Source organism: Acromyrmex echinatior, chromosome 11, assembly GCF_024713525.1.
Source record: "Acromyrmex echinatior isolate Ae372 chromosome 11, ASM2471352v2, whole genome shotgun sequence".
Taxonomy (NCBI): Eukaryota; Metazoa; Arthropoda; class Insecta; order Hymenoptera; family Formicidae; genus Acromyrmex; species Acromyrmex echinatior.
In genome coordinates this window covers 12,424,968-12,445,105 of record NC_141862.1, presented here as the reverse complement: position 1 = coordinate 12,445,105, position 20,138 = coordinate 12,424,968, and the positions used below count along the sequence as shown (strand labels likewise).

At 33.0% G+C, this 20,138-nt stretch overlaps 3 protein-coding genes across 4 annotated transcripts; 2 read left to right on the top strand and 1 right to left on the bottom strand.

Annotated features, from left to right (window-relative positions):
- The first annotated feature begins 1,678 nt into the window (after positions 1-1,678).
- On the top strand, positions 1,679-6,727 carry LOC105144244 (transmembrane protein 120 homolog). Its single transcript, XM_011053019.2, has 6 exons — positions 1,679-2,390; positions 3,432-3,550; positions 4,093-4,251; positions 4,312-4,404; positions 4,571-4,788; positions 4,961-6,727. Exons 1-6 carry the CDS (start codon positions 2,322-2,324, stop codon positions 5,365-5,367), a joined length of 1,065 nt encoding a protein of 354 aa, XP_011051321.1. The 5' UTR covers positions 1,679-2,321; the 3' UTR covers positions 5,368-6,727.
- Positions 6,728-7,436: 709 nt separating this feature from the next.
- Positions 7,437-12,722, top strand: Tspo (Translocator protein). The gene is made up of 3 exons (XM_011053024.2): positions 7,437-7,578; positions 9,312-9,524; positions 11,101-12,722. The coding sequence occupies exons 1-3, from the start codon at positions 7,474-7,476 to the stop codon at positions 11,296-11,298; spliced, it is 516 nt and encodes a 171-aa protein (XP_011051326.1). The 5' UTR covers positions 7,437-7,473; the 3' UTR covers positions 11,299-12,722.
- Atg1 (serine/threonine-protein kinase unc-51-like protein Atg1) lies at positions 9,076-19,769 on the bottom strand. Of its 2 annotated transcripts, none has more exons than XM_011053023.2 (14): positions 19,232-19,769; positions 18,396-18,488; positions 18,202-18,252; positions 18,055-18,124; positions 17,607-17,783; positions 17,281-17,515; positions 16,663-16,983; positions 16,050-16,115; positions 15,634-15,918; positions 14,669-14,922; positions 14,044-14,427; positions 13,274-13,401; positions 12,975-13,110; positions 9,076-12,413 (listed from the first exon to the last, which is right to left on the bottom strand). In XM_011053023.2, exons 1-14 carry the CDS (start codon positions 19,319-19,321, stop codon positions 12,403-12,405), a joined length of 2,301 nt encoding a protein of 766 aa, XP_011051325.1. In that variant the 5' UTR covers positions 19,322-19,769; the 3' UTR covers positions 9,076-12,402. The 2 variants fall into 2 exon arrangements, with proteins under 2 accessions (XP_011051325.1, XP_011051324.1); XM_011053022.2 differs by having other exon boundaries at positions 9,076-12,396; positions 19,232-19,767.
- Between the last annotated feature and the right edge of the window lie 369 nt (positions 19,770-20,138).

The window sequence follows — 20,138 nt, the reverse complement described above, 5'->3', positions numbered from 1 at the left end:
GAGAAAGACACTTCGATTACATCCCAAGATATGCTATCCCGAGTTTATTCAAAAATACATCAACTACGTGGAGTTTTATGTCGCGTTTATACATTCCTGGGTCCTTCGAGATTTCGGATGCATCTGATATATACTTGATAAACAAGATCCGCTCTCCTCCTTTTTCTCCGCTTCATCCTCTTCTATTTTGCTTCTAAAAAATAAATAGAAATGAGAGTCGTGACACATTCATAGCCCGATAACATTAAGTAATTGTCATTCATGGCCCGAATTCATCAAGTAATTGTCATTTCAGGCAATTTTAATACCCTTTTTGTAGAAAGATTCGAGTTAAAAGTCTCTTGCGCTCTGAAACGTCATGGAATTTTAAATTCCATTCGTTTCTTCCATTCTCTTTTAATTGTTTTTTTTTCAATTTTATCTGTTTCGAAACTTTAGGTGACTAACTTTAGTGACTTAATAATTATATCTGTTATATTATTATCTGCCAATGTACTTTAACTTTAATCTCGGTTTTTTTATCTCGATAAAATTAATTTTTTATCTTTTTCTAATTACAAGGCCCAGTTTCTATCAACATAAGATGAACTTCAATTTCAGTTTAACGTATGTTCTTTACTTTTTTCTAATTCTAAGAATTAAAATTAGAAAAAATAAAATGTAAGTCAAATCGAGATCTGCAATCAAGATTAAAATTAATTTTACATTGAAAATTAATTACAGAATCGATTCTTAAAAAGAAACAAATATTAACTACTTTCTATACACGATGACATGCCTTTATTGCGATATGATCGTTTATGTCCCGGATTAATTTTCATCACGTTTATAATAAGTATACAAAAATTATTAAAGATTCTTATGATAAAAATGCAGTATAATGTATATCATAACTTTTTATTCTTTTTGTGACATCAAAAATTTGAAATTAAAAAACGGGACTTGAGCAACAATTCCTTCTCTGAATATATTCTACGATTCTACGTGTAAAAATATATAATTAAATTTTTTTAATTTCGAAAAAAATCGAAGATGGGGGAGCATTGCATATTTACTATTCTTACATATACTTTAACATTTTTTAGAAAACATTTATAATGTTGTACATTTAAAAAAAAAGATAAAGACTCACTATGTAATTAATTTATCCTAATTAATTAATTTATTAATTAATTTATGTTTCTATAAGTATTCCAAAAGAAAGAAATTCGCAGGATACGAATGTGTATTAACGGTTAAAATGCAATAAATGCAGAATGGAACGAAAATAGAGAAGGAAAGAGTTGGACAAGATAAAAAAAAAACGGACGCGCCATGGGTGCGACCAACCTGTTTGTCTCGCGTTAATAACGATTACTTTAACGATCGCTATTTTAACATACTAATCAAGTGCCTAATATTACAGTTGCGTGTTATTAAAGATTGAAGCAACGTATTTCACGCTTGATCGATCTCACGATTCGCTTTCTTCACCGAGCTTCCGCACTTTTTCCCAACAATCGTTTTCCAGCGGGAGGAAATTGTGATTCAAAGCCAAGTTCACGGAGTATCGATATTTCCCGTCTCGATCGAAGTATCGATATCGTCCGCGACGGGCGCGAATTGCGCGACCTCTTCCCCATCTTTTGGTCCGTTTGTGGCCCGTTTTGGAGGCTCGGTAATTGTTGGCGATCCAAGTAATCTTCGCATTCTTCGCGCGCGTTTAGCGGCGCGCGGTGCGACACTTTTGGACGTGTTGCTGGTTTTCGCACCGGCACTGTGTTATCGCGTTATTATCAGTAACGACGTATAGCTCGATCTATCCATCAGATATCGGTTGCTTTCGTCTTCTCGCTCCGAGTTGTTCCGCGGTGAGTTTGACTGGCATTCCGTCCGCCAGTAGCAACTCGTAGATTGACGTAGACACTCGTAGGAGTCATAGGTAACCGAGGAACGTCGTCATCGTCGTCGTCGACCCGTGGAGTTGCACTGTGCTGCACTCTACTGCACCCTCTTTTTTTCTTTCTCTGACGCGCATTCACCGTTCACCGCGTGTCCTGGGACTCCTGGAGTGCAAAAAGTGCGAGCGAATCGCAAATCACTGAAAAAAAGAGAGTCCTCTCCTGAGAAGCTTCTTGGACTATATGATTACTGAGCTGCCATTTAGCGGCTAAAATTGGCGAATTGAAGAAGAAGAGAGAGAGATCGGACAAATCCACCTGGTCTCCCCAAGATCTCTCTTTCGGAAATTCATATAAGCCTTTTAAGAAGATCTCCCTACATCCTGCGATCCCGACGAACGTCATCAGTACCCTGAGACCGTATCTCTTTCGCTCGACACGATGGATATCGACGCCGACACCTGTCTCAAGGAATGGAACGATTTGGTGCAAGACTACAAGGAACTCGAGGTGAGAATCCTTCGTCGTCATCGTTGCGTGTTCAGATTCCCATCTAGATGCTCCCCAGGTGTCATGTCATTCTTATCTAATGTACGATAAACAAGGATGGAATGATACCTGGATGACACTCTAATGGGAATCTGAACTCAGCTGACGAGGTTAGGTCTCATCTCCTCGTTATTCGCGGAACACGCCAACCCGCACGACGGAAGGAAGACGAAAACAAAATTACGGTTTTGGTAAACGTTATGTCGTATGACCTTGACAATAAATTGATCACGCGCGAGCAACTTGTGTTATTTTTTTTTAATAACGCTTTGATTAATAATTCTGCATTTTAATAATGCGAATGATGCTGCAGAATTTCATTTTAAAATGCAAGTATTATTGCGCACACTCGCGATTATTTTCTAGATTATTCCAGTAACTCGCAATGTTAATAGAGCTAAAAGAAAAATAAAGTATGATTTTTATGCTTATATGATGTAAATGTATCTAATTTGCATATAAATAATACAAAAAAAATTTAAATATAAATAATACAAAAAACACATAAAGTAATAAATATGTAACACAGTGATCGTTTCATTTTTGTTTAACAAATAACATTGACAAACGACAAGGATGTAATGATTCACTGTGTCATCTATATAGGCCTCTTCTTTTTAGCTGAACTTTTTTTCTCCAACAAGAAGAGAAAAGGAAGAAAAATGAATCGTGCAAGAACTTTAGCTAAAACGAACAAACCTAATATATTGTACATTGTTGGAAAACATCCATGAAGAATAATAAAAATGGACAAATGATCATTATCAATTAATCAAAATTAATTAGTTATGAATCATGTTTATGACCTTCGATCATTATTTATTCACTGATAAGCAAAATATTAGAAGATTCCTTTCCATTTAATAACCCAAATTGATACAAGTATCTTTCTATCTTTTTTAATATTCAATGAATAACAAAGATAAAATAATACTTGTATTGTCAAATGGAAGGCATCTATTAATTGTTGTTGTATTCTAAAGATATCTTATTTACTTGCAGGCACTAAATAGGGAATATATTTTGAAATTAGAAGAAATTGGCGAGTTGCAAGCAAAATGCGTCAAAGGTATCTCTCATCAGAAATATCGAATGGGTGTAATATCCAAGTCCTTAAAACAGTAAGTCCACCCAATAAACGAGAATGGATTGAAATGAATTGAAATGGATTCAAATTTTCAGAAATATTGATTGACGAATGTTAAAATGAATGCTTTTTAATCCTGAATATATTTTTCATTTATAGGAATTGCATGGAGCATATCTGTGTGCCTTTCAATCTAAAAATAATATTAGCTTTTTCTGTGTATTGTGAATACTGTTCGATTTTGAATTGGAAATGCAGTTTTTCAATCCAATTGCATCCAATTGAATCTAATCGAATCCAATTAAATCCAAAAAAAGTATTCGCTATTTATATATATAAAATACGTATTCGGATAGAAAAAAATTTCAATCCATTTTAATCCATTCTCGTTTGCTGGGCAGCCTGTAAATTTTTTTTTAAAAGAATAATCGATAACTTTTAATTATATTAATTAATATTTTTATTTATTAAATATTTAGAAAGATATATCGATAATATTTGGAATATCTGCAATTATTATTTAAATTAAGGTATTATATATATGATAATTTATATGATGTGTTTATCTATTTCTAGGCTAAATACAAAAGAAACACAAGAAGAATTGCAAAAATCTATGATGAGGAGAGAACAGCAGCTCAGGGAGATTGAGCAAACGTTACCTAAATCAAACGGCATTTACTTACAAATTATTCTAGGCAGTGTTAATGTCTCCATATTAAATAAAAGTGACAAGTATGTTACTGTTAAGAATCATATCTTTATCTAGAGTAATTTCATAATAATTGCTTTCAGATTCAAATATAAAGATGAATATGAGAAATTCAAATTAGTGCTGTCAGTAATTGGATTTGTATTATCTGTATTAAATCTATTTACCAATATAAGGTGAGATATTATCCATATAATTTATTATAATCAATGTTGCGTTTTCTATTTTAAATTATATATTACAATAAGACATTACATTTTTATTATTATATTATATTACTAAATTTATTATTTATGTATATTTATTTATTTATAATCTATTGTATTTTATTTTATGTTTCAGAACCTTAGAACTTAGTTTTATGTTTCTTCTCGTTTGGTACTATTGTACATTAACGATAAGAGAAAGTATACTCAAGGTAAATGGATCAAGAATTAAAGGATGGTGGAGATTCCATCATTTTCTCTCAACAGTGATATCCGGTGTTCTACTAGTCTGGCCAAATACTGGACCGTGGTATCAGTTTCGTAACCAATTCATGTGGTTCAATGTGTATATCAGTGAGTATTGCATAATTTCTAACAAAATGTTCTATAAAAATCTAATAGTATAAAAATAATAAAGATAAATAAAGATAAAATAGCTCATATCTAGAATTGAAATATAACTAATAACACTATATTTTATTTTCAACTATGTATAATAACGAAACTTTTAACTAATATTTTTCAGGTGTAGTTCAGTATTTGCAATTTCGGTACCAACGTGGCGTTTTGTATCGGTTAAAAGCACTAGGAGAAAGGGACAATATGGACATTACCATCGAGGGATTTCATTCGTGGATGTGGCGCGGTCTCTCATTTCTGCTGCCGTTTCTCTTCGCTGGTTATTTGTTTCAACTTTATAACGCGTATACGTTATATGAACTAGCATACCATTTGGAGGCGACATGGCACGTACCAGTGCTTAGCGCCATGTTCCTCGTACTATTTCTGGGTAATACTACCACCACCATCATGGTAATCCCACAGAAACTCGTTAAGGATCGCGTTAAGGATCAACTGTTCACTTTTAAACCCGATCGCAGGAAAGAGGGAAGAACACGAGATAAAGACAATAAAGATGAAAAAAGTGAGTGAAGGAAGAATTTCAAGCTGATGAAAAGTTCGACTTAATTATATGGAAAATAAATTGGAGAAAAAATTACAAAGACAAGATGAATATGCTATAAAATGGTGTTGGTGTTGGCTCTAAAATATAACGAACTTTGTTGCGTTTAGCAATGGAAATAATACACATATACACATACACGCATACATGATGTGAGTGACTTTGATCACAAATAAAGAAGTTTCTGCGTATTTTTAATTACTTTACTCTTGGATAATCCATTGTTAAATGTTCTCGAGAACATTCTTTATACTTTTTGACCGTCCTGAAATAAACTTGTCTCTAATTCCAACAATAAGCTACTCAACGAATATTTGACGAATTAATTTTTAAATGAGAAAATGTATTTTAAAAATATTATTTTTAATATTATTTTCATATATTTCAAAACTAAAAACCTCCACAGACAGGAATTATGCAAATCTATTTGAAATTAAATAATTAACATATACTAATTATTATGTGTGTGTGTATATATATATATATATGTATGCATGTGTATATACATATATATATAATATGTATGTTCATATATGACAATTAATTGAATAAATTAATCGAAATTAATTAAAATTAACGTGATTTTTTTTAAATTTTATTTTCTTCTGAAAAATATTCATTATTTAGAATTTCCAATTAAGCATCATTTGACGTCACAATACTTTTAATTGAAGAAAAATCAATTCCAGATTCACATCACAATTTGTTCTGTTCCATTTCGGAATCTACATATGATATACTCACTTGGATTACTCCAAATATACACATTTATTTTTAATTGAATTACTAACTCGATATTATGGTTCTATCATGACACGCACGACGCACAAATATTAACCCAAAAACAAACCATGTTCGGTAAGAAGTGAGTTGATCTTTATTTGCGGGTAATTTATGTGTGTGTGTATAGTGAGTGAGCGAGCGAGTGAGTGAGTGAGTGAGTGAGTGAGTGAGTGAGTGAGTGAGTGAGTGAGAGAGAGAGAGAGTGTACACATATATATGTACACAAATACACACAAATGCATATGTACAGACTGTTTTCTTAAAATAAAGTACTAGCGAAATTAAGAAAAATTATGCTCATATTTGACAAAATATTCTATACACACATACATATGCAACTAAGTTACTCTACATACAGATATACATGAATATACATATACATATATGATATCACGTTTATTTCGTACGAGATATCGCGCAAAGTGCACCGAAGACGAATCTTGTATAGTATAATTATGACATATTTTGCTCCAAATGTATTTATTGAAATGTATTTACTCATGTGTAAATAAACGCATACCGAGCCGCCTAATCCTACAACGATAATCCGTAGTTAAAATTACTTGGACACTGAGTTGCTAATCCGAATTTTCTTTAACAAGTTTCTCTTTCTTTTAACACTTCTATTCCATATTATATCACACGTGAAAATGCATGTCTTGTCAAACATCGTAAATGATATTTTACTGCGAATAACATAATGAATTAATGTAAAACGTACACAAATTGTGTATTATGTGCATTTTATTATATAATAATTAATGGATATTTTTGAGACAAATTAAGTAGGAGCGAAAGTGATCCATGCATATCAAGTGAGTTGATTTTATTGAAAAATTCTTATTTTGCTACTTCCTTTTTCTTTATAATTTTAGATATGATCTTGACTTTATCTAAAAAAAATTCAAAGATGCTATTTTTCTATCAAATGATAAAAATACTTGATGGGTGAATCAATACACTGTTCATCAACTTCTAGATCCACCAAGTTCAAAGCGCAGATACTAGCTGGAGTGAACACAAACGCACAGCAAAGGAAGAAGAGAGAGAATTAGCGTACGTGCAGATAGAATATAAATCAATGAAAAGAATTGACTAGAACTGACAACTATAGCTACGCCACTGTCTGAAAAAGCAATAGTTTAGTCATCGCAATCTACGACGCTTAGGTAAGCACAACCAGTCTTTATCGTACGTTCTCCACGAATGTACACGTCGCGCAAACTTTGCACATCCTATTACATCCTACTGTCTATACATTAAAGTGAATAGGTGCGCATTGAGGAGTCAAGATGCCGGTAAAGATCAATTGGCCTATGTTGATGGCAACAGTCTGCCCTAACATTGGCGGTTGGATCGACAGCTACTTCGTTAAAAAAAATATCAGCTGGTACGAGGTGAGATGACATCACATGCAAGTGTGTCGGTGAAATTACGTCATTGTCGCGATAAATTAAACAAAGCGTTATTTATTTGGAAGAATATTTCGTTGCTATGCGCTTTTTCTGCAGAATCTAAATATAAACTCGCAGAAATGTTTCTAGGTGAAAGTCATTTGATATGTGCATGAATCGATATAATAGTAACTGGCGAAATGTAAATATGATACCTGGATCATTCGATCCACTTTGTTGCAATATAAAAAATTGTATCTCGTATCTTGATTTATCTTCATTAAATCTTAATAACACATAGGAATTATACAATATTACTATTTATAATTACTTGCAATTATATTTCTTTATAATCTGATATTTATAATAGTTTACAATTATAATTTTATGGTTATATATAATAAATATATATGAATTATTTATATTTAGAAATATTATAACTGTACGTATTTATCTAAACTTCCGTAACTATATATTATATTATCTATAATCATGATTATGATAGCTTAAAATTGTGTAATATTTATTATATTTTTACAATTATTCGTAACATACGCGATACATAAATGCAAATTCCAACAAACGGACTCAGACAAGATACTTGTATTGTACTCATAATCAATAATAATTATAGCAAATAATTCCGCGAATCTATAACCAATTCGGTTACTTTTTTTAAGAATTTATAGTCGTCATAAAATCTCTCGTTCAGAAAAGTAATACATAAATAATATACCTTTTTTCACGGATGTGTTTTTCAATTATTTCGCAACGTCTTCCTTCTCTACGTAATCTTCATATGTACAGTCTTTCAAAAAAAGAACTACAAAACTTTTCAGGTTTACATCCATCTATAAATAAAGAAAGGATTTTATGTAATAAATATACAGAATCTATATAGAATTTGTCTTATCGGCAATTTAAATGTCAAACTTATTTAATAGGTTACTCAATATAATAAACGAAGATGAAATGATTATGAATATCGATCGCTTAAATGATGAGCATTTAAATAATTTAAAGAGATTTATGAATGCTCGCGTTCAAAAGAAGTCAGTGTTTAGGAGGCCTACACACATTTTCCCTAATAATAACCATAAGATGTACCGTAAAAATTAACCAATCACAGTCAAGAATTGTCAAAAACTTTCAGCTTTGATTGACTAATTCTTATGGTACATCGTACGATTACTGTTATGCTTTACATTATTATATTTTTAGATTTAGAATCTTATCTCAACGAAAAAAACTTCCAATAGTTGCAAAATAAATATTCTGCTGAACACGATCATTCACTACAAAAAATTCAGTAATTATGTATAACTTAGTACAACTATAAATCTGTAATTATGCTTATGTAACCAGTGATTGAGGGCACAGTCTATGATTCCGTGAGTATCGCTTTATAGGATACGTAAGAAGATAGGTTTTTGCAAATATTCAAGAGAAAATCAGAAATCTTCTTTCGAATATTTATGTTGCAAAGTAAGTGCCGATACGTTATTTCGATATTTTTATTTCGCTTACACAAAATCTCTTTTCGTGTGAAAGAGAAATAGGAGACTTAACTTAAAGAACGACCAAGCAGCACTTCTATCTACCGTCAATGGTAGAAATGCTCAAGTGTGTTTACAATAAATTACACCTTACCGCTAATGATATAATAACACGTAATATATCGTTTTTGTACGTATAGATGTGTCCGCCGCGCTTAATCCGTCACTCTCTTGTTCCAGTCGCTGAAAAAGCCGAAGTACATCCCGCCGAATTGGGTATTCGGACCCGTGTGGACCACCATCTATTGTACAGTGGGTTACTCGTCGTATCTTGTGTGGCGAGACGGGGGTGGCTTCGAGGGGGCGGTCGTACCGCTCAGCGTCTATGGCCTTAATCTCGCCCTCAACTGGTCATGGACGCCGCTATTCTTCGAGACTCATAACATAAAATTGGTATTACATCTGATTACATACACATACACACGCGCGCACGCATACATTAATCGTAAATCTCTGAGATCGTTCGAGTGTTTTTCGCATAATTTTATCATAATTATAAATTTATTATTAATTAATTTTTTATTGCTACATTATTTATATTGGAAGATATCTAGGTAGATTCAAGATAGATCTTTCCGAGATTCGCATCGCTTAAGATTAATCCTAATTAACACAAATAAGTGACGAAAACCATAGAAGACCATATTTAGTCAAAGCGAATGATTATGCCTAATATTCTTGCGTGACTCTTACAATTTCCAGATCAAGCAAATGGCGCGCCAATTATTTGTCGGTCTTGAAATACAACGGACCTGGGCCCCTATTCTCCCTTTCTTGAAAAGTATCGCATATGAAAAATTAGGAAAATACTATAGTATGTTACATATACTATAGCATTTCTTTAGTTTTTCGTATGCGATACTTTTCAAGAATAGGACCCCTGGGCTCTTGTTTTTGAAAAGTATCACATACAACAAATCTAAGAAAATACTATAATACATTATGTGTACTACAGTATTTGTCTAATATGTGATAGTTTTCAAGAATAGGGACCTTGCTCTTTTTAGCTAAACTTCTTGCAGAATTCACCTTTTCTTTTTTCTTTTCACATTAGAGAGAAAAAGAAAGGAATTAAACTAAAGTTAGAATACGTAATAGCACAAATTAAATTGACAAGCAATTAATAATGTTGATGCTAATGAGGATCTTAAAGAATTATAAAAAATTTATTGCGAAAAATATTCTTTAGTCAGGACTCGAACCTGGACCTCTTTACGTTCCGTATATGACGAGTATCTTACTAATTCTAATTCGTGAATAAATATATGACTAGTGAAAACAGAGAAACTAGAAACTAATTTTTTTTTCATATAATTACGAAGAAAACAGCCTATATTATATTTTTTTCAAATCGACTTGAATTTATATTTTTAGAAGTAAAGATTATATATAATCAATAAAACTTTATAAGAATATCTTTGTATAATACATAAGCTCCATTTTTAAAAATATGCAATAGTTCCTGTTAGATAAGACGATTTGAAAAAAAAAAACAAGTTATTAATGCTCAATTTGCTCGAACGATCCCTGAATCTTACAATGATTTTAGACCGAAGCGAGTTTAGAGATTGCTTTGAATGCAATTAGATCCAACTTTTGCGAACTGTTGTTTAACTGATATTTAACTGATTTTAACGAAAAATCAATTTTATACATATAATTATTTCTCAGTATATTTTCAGTTTAATTTCTAAAACAAGAACGGTGTATGTTTTGGATTTTTTATATACGATCTGTCCTTTGTCATAGCATTAAAAATTTTTTGCATCGAACTTCAAATATATATCTATTTCATTTTAAGTACGAGTGTATACTAGTTCAGCTACAAAGAATAAATTATAATATATAAACCACTTTTGCATTAATTGGAAGTAGAATGACATCGCGTTAAGCACTTTTGGAGCGATCTTATAAAATTTCGCTTCGATCAAAAATGTTATTAAGACTATCGTTTTACATCTGTACACAGGCTCTCTACGAAATTGCGGCGTTGTGGATCAGCACGGCGGCGGTTGGGGTCGTGTTCTTCCACGTTAATCCTATTGCTGGCTATCTCATCATTCCCTACGTCATGTGGAACTCTTTCGCCGCAACATTCAATTACGTCATCTATCGGGATAACAAACAGCCTCCCGCTATTGAAAAAGCCGAGGGAAAGAAGAACTAAGGAAAATTTATATAGCAAAAGAAAGGGGGAATAGAGAGAGAGACACATAGGCGATGCCATGGACGTCTGCTTAGAAAGTCAGCTTTTTGATGTTAAAAAAGAATTCCTCACGAGATTAATGCTAATTGGTGGGCTTAACAAGTACTTTGAGTAAGATTTGAATATACAAAAATCGAGTATTCGCATATATCTCTGTTAAAAGAGATCTTTTATGAAAGCGATGAAAAGAGAAGAATCACCGCGAAGTATTTCTATTAGAGTCTATTACTTTTTCTTTATTTGTATTAGTATAGCATTGAATGAAATACTTTGTAGTTTTTTTCCATTTTTTTCTATGTAAAGTTATTTAAAAAAAAATTACGTGCGAAAATACTCGTTATTCAAAGGCGTTGAAAAACTTGGTATCCTTGCATTGATATAGATAAGTCTAGCTTATCGATTGGCTGTTGTTCTTTTGTAATCTTAAAAAAATTGAGATAATCGAGTGCCCATCATTCACTTTCGTACATCATTATCGTTATGGACCACTTCAGTCGTCGAGTTCGACGAGACGTGCCTTTGCATTGAACGCACAACGCCGTTAGTATACACATGTTTATTGATCGATATATGAAATAAAGATCAGCTAACCGACCACGTGTACGTACATTATACAGTGTAATATCTTAAATGTACTATATATAAGCTTTAATAAATCATATAAAGTAACCTGGGAAAGGATGGATGGGAAACAGATGATGTGGACAGGAGACTTTCATTTTCTTCACTGTCTACCCTATTCCGTGTGGAGCTATGGAGTCTTCTTTTGAATTAATTAGCCTCGGTAAAGTAATGTCAACCATGAATTTGGAAAACTCCCGCCTTTAAAGCTGTGATCTTGGCATCAATCTCGCCTTTTGTACAGAATAGGGCAGAATATATTACAGAAGAGCGATATCGAGTACGATGATACGGGCGGCTGCTCGAGCGGGATCTCTTCTAGACGGCTATTGCCGCCGTATTCAGCTGCCATATTTCACAAGCGCTACGTGGGTTCGGTTGCATAGATGTAGCCTTGTTGTTGTAGCACGTACAGTCGCTTCTCCACTGCCTCTTTATCTGAAATCAATGGCAAACTGTGAACGATAAAATAAGATAGAATCGAACAAAGATTATATTCGCAAAATAATCTAATTTTATTTCTTATTATAAATGAGCGAAAAAGAAACTTAACAGATGGATCTTATACAATGTATAAAACTGTAATTGATAAGTTATTAGGTGTTGGAATTAATTCGTAGCGTTTTTTAATGAAAGAATGTTATTTATTTCACATGAGCATTAAAAAATACATTAATGAAAGTACTTCCCATCACTTGTAAAACGCTACGAATTAATTCCAACACTTAATAAATTGGTAAATAAATATTAAGTTGACGTGCAAAGGTGTTTTATATTTTTGCGGTTTACTTTACATACACGAGCGAATTCTACACTTTTATTTTGTTTTTATATTAAATTAAAATTTTAAATATATATAAGCTGAAAAAGAAGTTACACGAGTCATCAGAAATAATCGAGATAATATTTTTACTATCATCGAAGATATTTTTTCTAAATTTTTCAGTCATTAAAAAAAAATGAACAGATTTGTTTGCGATTCAACGAAGATACATTAGAGCGAAAACAATACGTACATTTTATAAGTAGAGCTCGATCTTGGCTGTGGCTGACATGTTGCGCTAACGAATGTAATAATATTTGCGCCGTGTGATATCGCTGGAAACATTCACCACCTTTTCCGAATAGCTCGTCCAATGCCGCTGATTGACACTGTGAAGATATAAATAATCCCATCAAATACTTCAAATATCAATCGAAATTGCATTGTTTTTAATCATTAAAAATATAACATAGACGTATATTCAGCCTCAGAATAAAGAAATCAGAGGCGCGATAAGCCTAATTAAAAAAATGTAGAGTTATTTTTTGATACCATGTGAATCGCATGATTGTACAGTATCTTGTCCGCTGTGGCTCCTGTTTGACGAAGAAGCCCCACGCTATTCAACTGCTTGCATTCCGTCAAACACGATTTGAATTTCTCATTCATAGTACTAACAACTGCAATATTTAAAAAAGAGCATTTTAATTTAATTATAGTTTATATAAACTCATATATCAATTTAAATTTAATTAACAAATAATATATGTAATAATATATGTAAGTTTAATAAATAAATTATATAAAGTGATGTGGCTGTCGCAATGCTTTTTTAAAGAAATTTATTTTTAATGATAATATATAAAAACACTAATGTGTCTTTCAAATTACAAACAATAAAATATATTAGGTGTTGGAATTAATTCGTAGCGTTTTTTAATGAAAGAATGTTATTTATTTCACATGAGCATTAAAAAATACATTAATGAAAGTACTTCCCATCACTTGTAAAACGCTACGAATTAATTCCAACACCTAATAGAATCCATTTCATAATTTGAAAGATACGTAGAAACAAATAAAATCTTACATCACATTAATTTATATAGTATATGTATGGATTTATTTTAAAACAAAATTTTTAAATTTCTAAGACTTTTTAATTTTATATATTCTAAAATTTTAGAATCTGTTTTAAAATTCAGAGTAAATATTTTAATTTAAAATTTGAAATGTTCAAACTTAGCATTTAGCATTTTTAAATGTATATGATCCATTATCAATATAATCTAATGTTAAAAATACAATAATAAGAACTTTACCATCCTTCACAGTGGCTGTTGGTTGCAGCCTTCCTGCTTTAAGTTCCTGAGTAGCCAAATTCAGACCGGAGCTAAGCCACTGAAGAGCTCGTACCAGAAGGATGACCTGTTCGGCACGTTTTCTAGTAGCCGCATTGCCAGCCTGTTCGATGCTGCCGAGAGGTGCCGGTTGTTCGATGTTTCCGAGCGGTCCAGCCCTGGATCTGGCAACTTCGCATACGCATTCGCACAACGCCACGACGAAATTCAACTTGGCCAGGATCTCGTTGTGTTCACGCTCCATAAGTGTTTCTTCCGGTAGCTCCGGCGCAATGAACGTTAACGGACGATCTTCGATTGTCGTCGGAGGTATATCCGGAAACAGACTTTGGAAACTACCGGCTTCTATAGATGAGATAGATAATTAAAAGTCAATAAATATACCTATGATTTATAAGGAAAGTACGTAAACGATATGTAGAGAAAAGATTTCTCTTTTTTCATAATTATCTAATATAACTTTCAACAAAATATCCATTAAGACGACATTAGAATTATCAGATTATAAGTTAATGACTCTCTACTATGATACGGATATTCCGCACAGTTCCGACGTTAGATTTTTTGACAATAGCCAAAGCATTACCAGATATTTCTGGAAGAGTGACAGCCCTTGTGCCGAAGGGTATAACAGGCGAATGTCTAAGAGTATTGTTGTTGTCTTGAAAAGCTCGCGAAGTAGGCGAGCCGAGTACTGCTAGTGGACCTGTGAGCAATGGCGAGGATGCGCTGTTATTACCCGTGGAACGTCGTAACGGTGAGGTTCCACTCGGCGTATGTGAGTGTCTCGCTACAGGGCTGACTTGCCATGTATTGGGTGGTGGTGGAGTCTCGCTCAACCTAATTGTTGATATATTAGCTTTGATCTTTTAGTTTAATTTACGTAATATTTCCAAATGTCTGAATCTTTAATAAAAAAAATGTTGAAAGAGTTTACAAAAATTCAATATAATTAAAAAAAAAATAAATAAATACAGGGTTGGCCATATTCGACGGAAAGATGTTTTTTTTTTCAATCATGGGAAAGAGATGTTAGATCGAGTAACGACGTTTCCCATGATTGAAAAAAAAAACATCTTTCCGTCGAATATGGCCAACCCTGTAAACGTACAATTCCAAATTAACAGACTGTTAATTGTTCCAATTTGCGATTGATTTATTCCATTAACAACGTACAAAACATAATTAAATGGAATGTTTCTATTTCTGTCAAAGATAGAATTAACTGTAATCTGAGTTTAATTTATTCTTCATTTTTTTCTAATCCTTAGTACTAAAAAAATTAAGAAATTAATTAAACTAAGATTATAAAATTAATCTATATTAATAAGAATTAAAGTTAGTAAAAACAAATTGAGTTCTATAAATATATATATATTAGGTGTTGGAATTAATTCGTAGCGTTTTTAATGAAAGAATGTTATTTATTTCACATGAGCATTAAAAAATACATTAATGAAAGTACTTCCCATCACTTGTAAAACGCTACGAATTAATTCCAACACCTAATATATATATATATATATATATATATAGAGGACATATCCATACCTTCTGCCAGGTGGAGTGCCGATGACAAACTGCACACTAGGTGGACTGAGGGAGCCAATGCTTGGTGGATGATTTCTGTGAGAATCCACGCTGCGTTTCATGCTGATCGGTTGTGAACGAGGCACGACACTGCTGCCGCCAGAACGGACAGCATTCGTCGAGGGAGATTGTGGTGGTTGCTGAGCCACTGCATTTCGTTGACATGGAACGGGAATCGGCTCAGAAATCGGTAGATAGCATGGTCTGGGTGGACTGATGGCTTCTCTACTCGTCTGTCTAGTATATCTGTTGGATAATCATAGAAAAATAATAAAAAATACGATAATAATGCCAAAATAATAACTTGATCTTATGTCTAAAAAATTCATAATTTGATTGAAATTGATATATCTAAGAAATAATAAAATGTTACGTACTCGCCCAATTTCGATAAGCACGGCCGAGGTGGACTAACAGCTTCTCTACTCACTTGTTTGGTATACCTAAGAAATATTGAATATAAGACAACCATATATTCTAATAAAACATTTTATATCTAAATAACGTAAATAAAGTAAAAATAAAGATATGAAAATATATGAAGATCACGACATCAGTTTTAGAAAATATTTCAAACCCGATATTAAATTTTTCCCGATTGTTTTGCATAACTTTTACTAATAGTGTTTTCTCTTAGAATACACTGAGTGTAACTTCGCACTACACCAGTTGTAAGTGCTGCATCAATGCTGCACTACACAAGTGTTACATACAGCATGGTGTACATACACTACTTCATGCTATCATGTTTAATTCTACTGCCGATTGACTTTCATTTTCAAATTTTTAATGTCACACTGGCTCTACACCATCTCTTTGAGATTCCACTTTGTGCATAAAATTTGCACTACACTATATATAGCCACGGAAATACATTACACTGAATGAGTGATGCACTGGTAGGCGATAGTGCAGCTAAGAAAAAACGTTATAACTTTCTTTTGTATTCATTTTTCTTTTCAGATCACTATCTAATGTATGTATACTTACTTGACTGGCGGATTATTATCAGTATCGCTACTGATGTCGCTCGGCACAAGAACGAAATCATCATCGGGACTAGAGCAAGGAGTCTCTGTCGTCTCGGGCTCCAGTCTATTGACAATCGGCGTTCCTTCCTCAATCGGAATTGCCATTGTTCCTGGTGACGCCGGTAGTTCGGTAGGCACGGGGCTTGGACTTGGACTTTCTCGAACACCCGTGAGGAAAGGGTGACCAAAGAATTGATCGAAATCCATACGGTCAGTCGCTTCGCGCCTCAGCAAACCCATCAAGAGATTCGTCAGTTCAGTTGATGTTCCAGGTGGTATACTAAAAGAATAGACATGATATTTTTTCTTCTATATTATTTTTTGCTATAATTTTTTCTTCTTAACGTAAAATTTAAAAAATATATTTCGAAACAGGCCAGATTAAAAAATTAACAAAAGCTAGTATGATTAAATATAAATATGTGGCGCAATGAAGAATTCTATAAACATATAAAGAATTCGCTGCTTATGAAAGAAACATTTCAATCTATAATTCAGAAATATTTTCATCCAATTCCAATATAAATTATATATATTGACATAAAAGATGAAAAATTCTTATTAGATATTTCTATACCTAGGAACAAGATTCACAGTGTTTTCGTAGATCGACTTGAGTGCGTGAGGATTATTTGCGGGATGTGGTGCCTTTCCGGTAAGACATTGGTATAATATAGTCCCAACAGACCACAGATCTGCCTTAGCGTCATACTGAAGAGACATAATGACTTCGGGCGCCATGTACATCGGCGATCCACACAAAGTCGCAGCCATTACGCCTTCCTGTAGGAATCTAGCAAAACCAAAATCCGCTGAAACAAAAAGAAATATATCAATATCATTTATTAATAGAGAAATCGATCTTAAGAAAGAAGAAAAATAGAGAAATAAAAATGTTCTTACCTATCTTTAATGTTATTTCATGTGGCTGTGGACAGGCTTTGCCACAATTGTGATTCAATAGGATATTCTGTGGTTTCAGATCTCTGTGGACAATCCCTTTGGCGTGCAGTACTTTCATCGCACGAACCAACTGCTTGAGAAACAATCGGATGGTATCCTCGGAAAGAGTACCTTTTGCTATTACAAAAGATACGAATTTATACATTAAATCCCTATTTACTCTGTAAAGATACCTTTTCATGCTGACACTCGATGCTTATTTTCAGCATCAAATAAGTAAAATTGACGCCTGATATTCGTTAATTTCTGTTACCTGACTTATTTTGACGCCAAAAATGAGCATCGAATGTCGGCATAAAAAAGCACTTTAACGCATTAAAGTTTCATTGTTTTCATTTTATTCAAATATTGTGCAATTTTAAAAAATTTGTGTGTTGTGTCTGCTCACCATTTAAATAATCTCCCAAATCTCCACCATTGCAATACTCCATAACCAGGAAGACATTATGATTAGATTCCTGCATCAAAATGATATTAATTTTAATGATTTCATAATATTTTTATATAGATATTCTTATAAAGATAATTGTCTCACCTTACAATCGTACAATGCAACAACGTTTTCATGATGTAGTTTAGTTAATGCCTGTAAGATAAAGCAAATAAAAATTTTGTTACAGTAAAAATATCATGCAACATTATAGCAAACATATATTTTTTAATAATTCTTGTTTTTTCTCCCAGTGTTCATGAAATTTTGAAAATTCGTTATAAGCAAAAAGGACGTACTTTTAAAATTTTGATCTCCTTTTTTAGTAAGTCTTGCGACTTAGCCAAAGTCTTCTTTGTGATGCTCTTGATAGCTACTACCAGATTTGGTTTCTACAAAATATAAAAATAATCAAAATTATTATTTTCAGTATTATAATAAAAATTATTAAATCATCCTGTAATAAAATAAATTAATCTGAATTAATTTAAAAAAATGAATTCAAATTAAATTCTAAAATGTAGAATAGATTTCATATCTAAAAAATTTAATGGATATTTTAACTCACGGAAGACATTTTACAAAGAAATCTCACAAGTAGTTCCTTTAGAATAAAACAACAAAGTTCTATAAAAATCTATTAAAAATCTTAGAAACTTCTAACAAATATTACATTCCTATTAATACAAAAATGAGTTGTATTTATGATGCTAGAAATTGTTTCAAGATCTTAAATGCAGAAAGAATTAACAAACTATATTTAAACAATTTAGTCAGATGACTAATGTGATTGATCCATTATTTCTCTGCCTAAGATCTCAGACTGATTTCTAGTATTGTAGACACAATACTTATAAGAAAACTTCTTTATCCTACAGTATTACGTTATGTTATCTACCTTGATAAAGTTTTACAAAGAAATTTCAGAAAGACTTGCAAGACTACTAGAACAATGGAATCTTCATAAAGAAGTATATATCTAAGAACAAACAAACCACATACACACACACACACACACTTCTTTATTAAGATGTATATATATTTATCTACAAATATATTTCAAGTAATTTTTAATGACAATCAATCAATCTCTGTTTTCAGGAGGAACATAAGATAAGAACTAGATGATACTCACTTTGCGATGCCTGCCCCTGAAGACCACGGCAAAGGCACCAGTGCCGATCAGGTCCTTAGGATTGTATTCGTAGTCCCCGAGGATCTCCATCTCTCTCGTTCGACGGGTGATCTTTACCGACGTGTTGAAGTCCACGGTTTACTAACAACACGAGGACGCATTGCCTATGATCAGAGATCGATACGTAACTAGCCTCGCGGTTGTCTGCTCCAAAATGACACGACGTTGTTACGCAGCTTCGAAAGATCTACATTCTACATCTCATCCCGTCATTGTGTCCGCAGGATCGTCCTCAATTGTGGCGTCGAATTACTTCTGCGACTTTAGAAGCAACGCAACGCAGAGGCACGAAAGGTGTGCAGCGTAATAGAAGAGGCGACAGGCACATCCGAAAATACAGGACACCCTTCGGAGAGGGGACACACTCTGGTTACGCGTTATATGCTCCACCTCGGCATTGACGCAATCGTCCGATCATCGAAGGAACGACGGAACGTCGGACATCGTCGCGAATGGCGCGACGATCGCCTGCGCGCATGACGTCGACGTCACCGAGGAAAAGTTTAAACCTTTAAACTATAGCTTTCTATAACTAGACTGTTTACTTCGCCACTATATGTATGTTTGACGTCGAGTGCTGCGATGAAGGCTTCCATTTCTTGGTTCATTGCTCAATACAAATTTGCTATATACAAATCACAATAATATGTAGTCACGTGATACTTATAAAGATCGTCAACCAAACCCTGAGCAAATTTTTTGTGACTAATTTTTTGATAATCAACATGATTATCAAAAGGACTTCAGTGATAAGATAATTGAGGAACGTTGGATCACCAGCTGAGTGCATTCAGTGAGTTTTTTCATCTGATTGGCATATTCTGTTAGATCCTAAAATATAGACCAA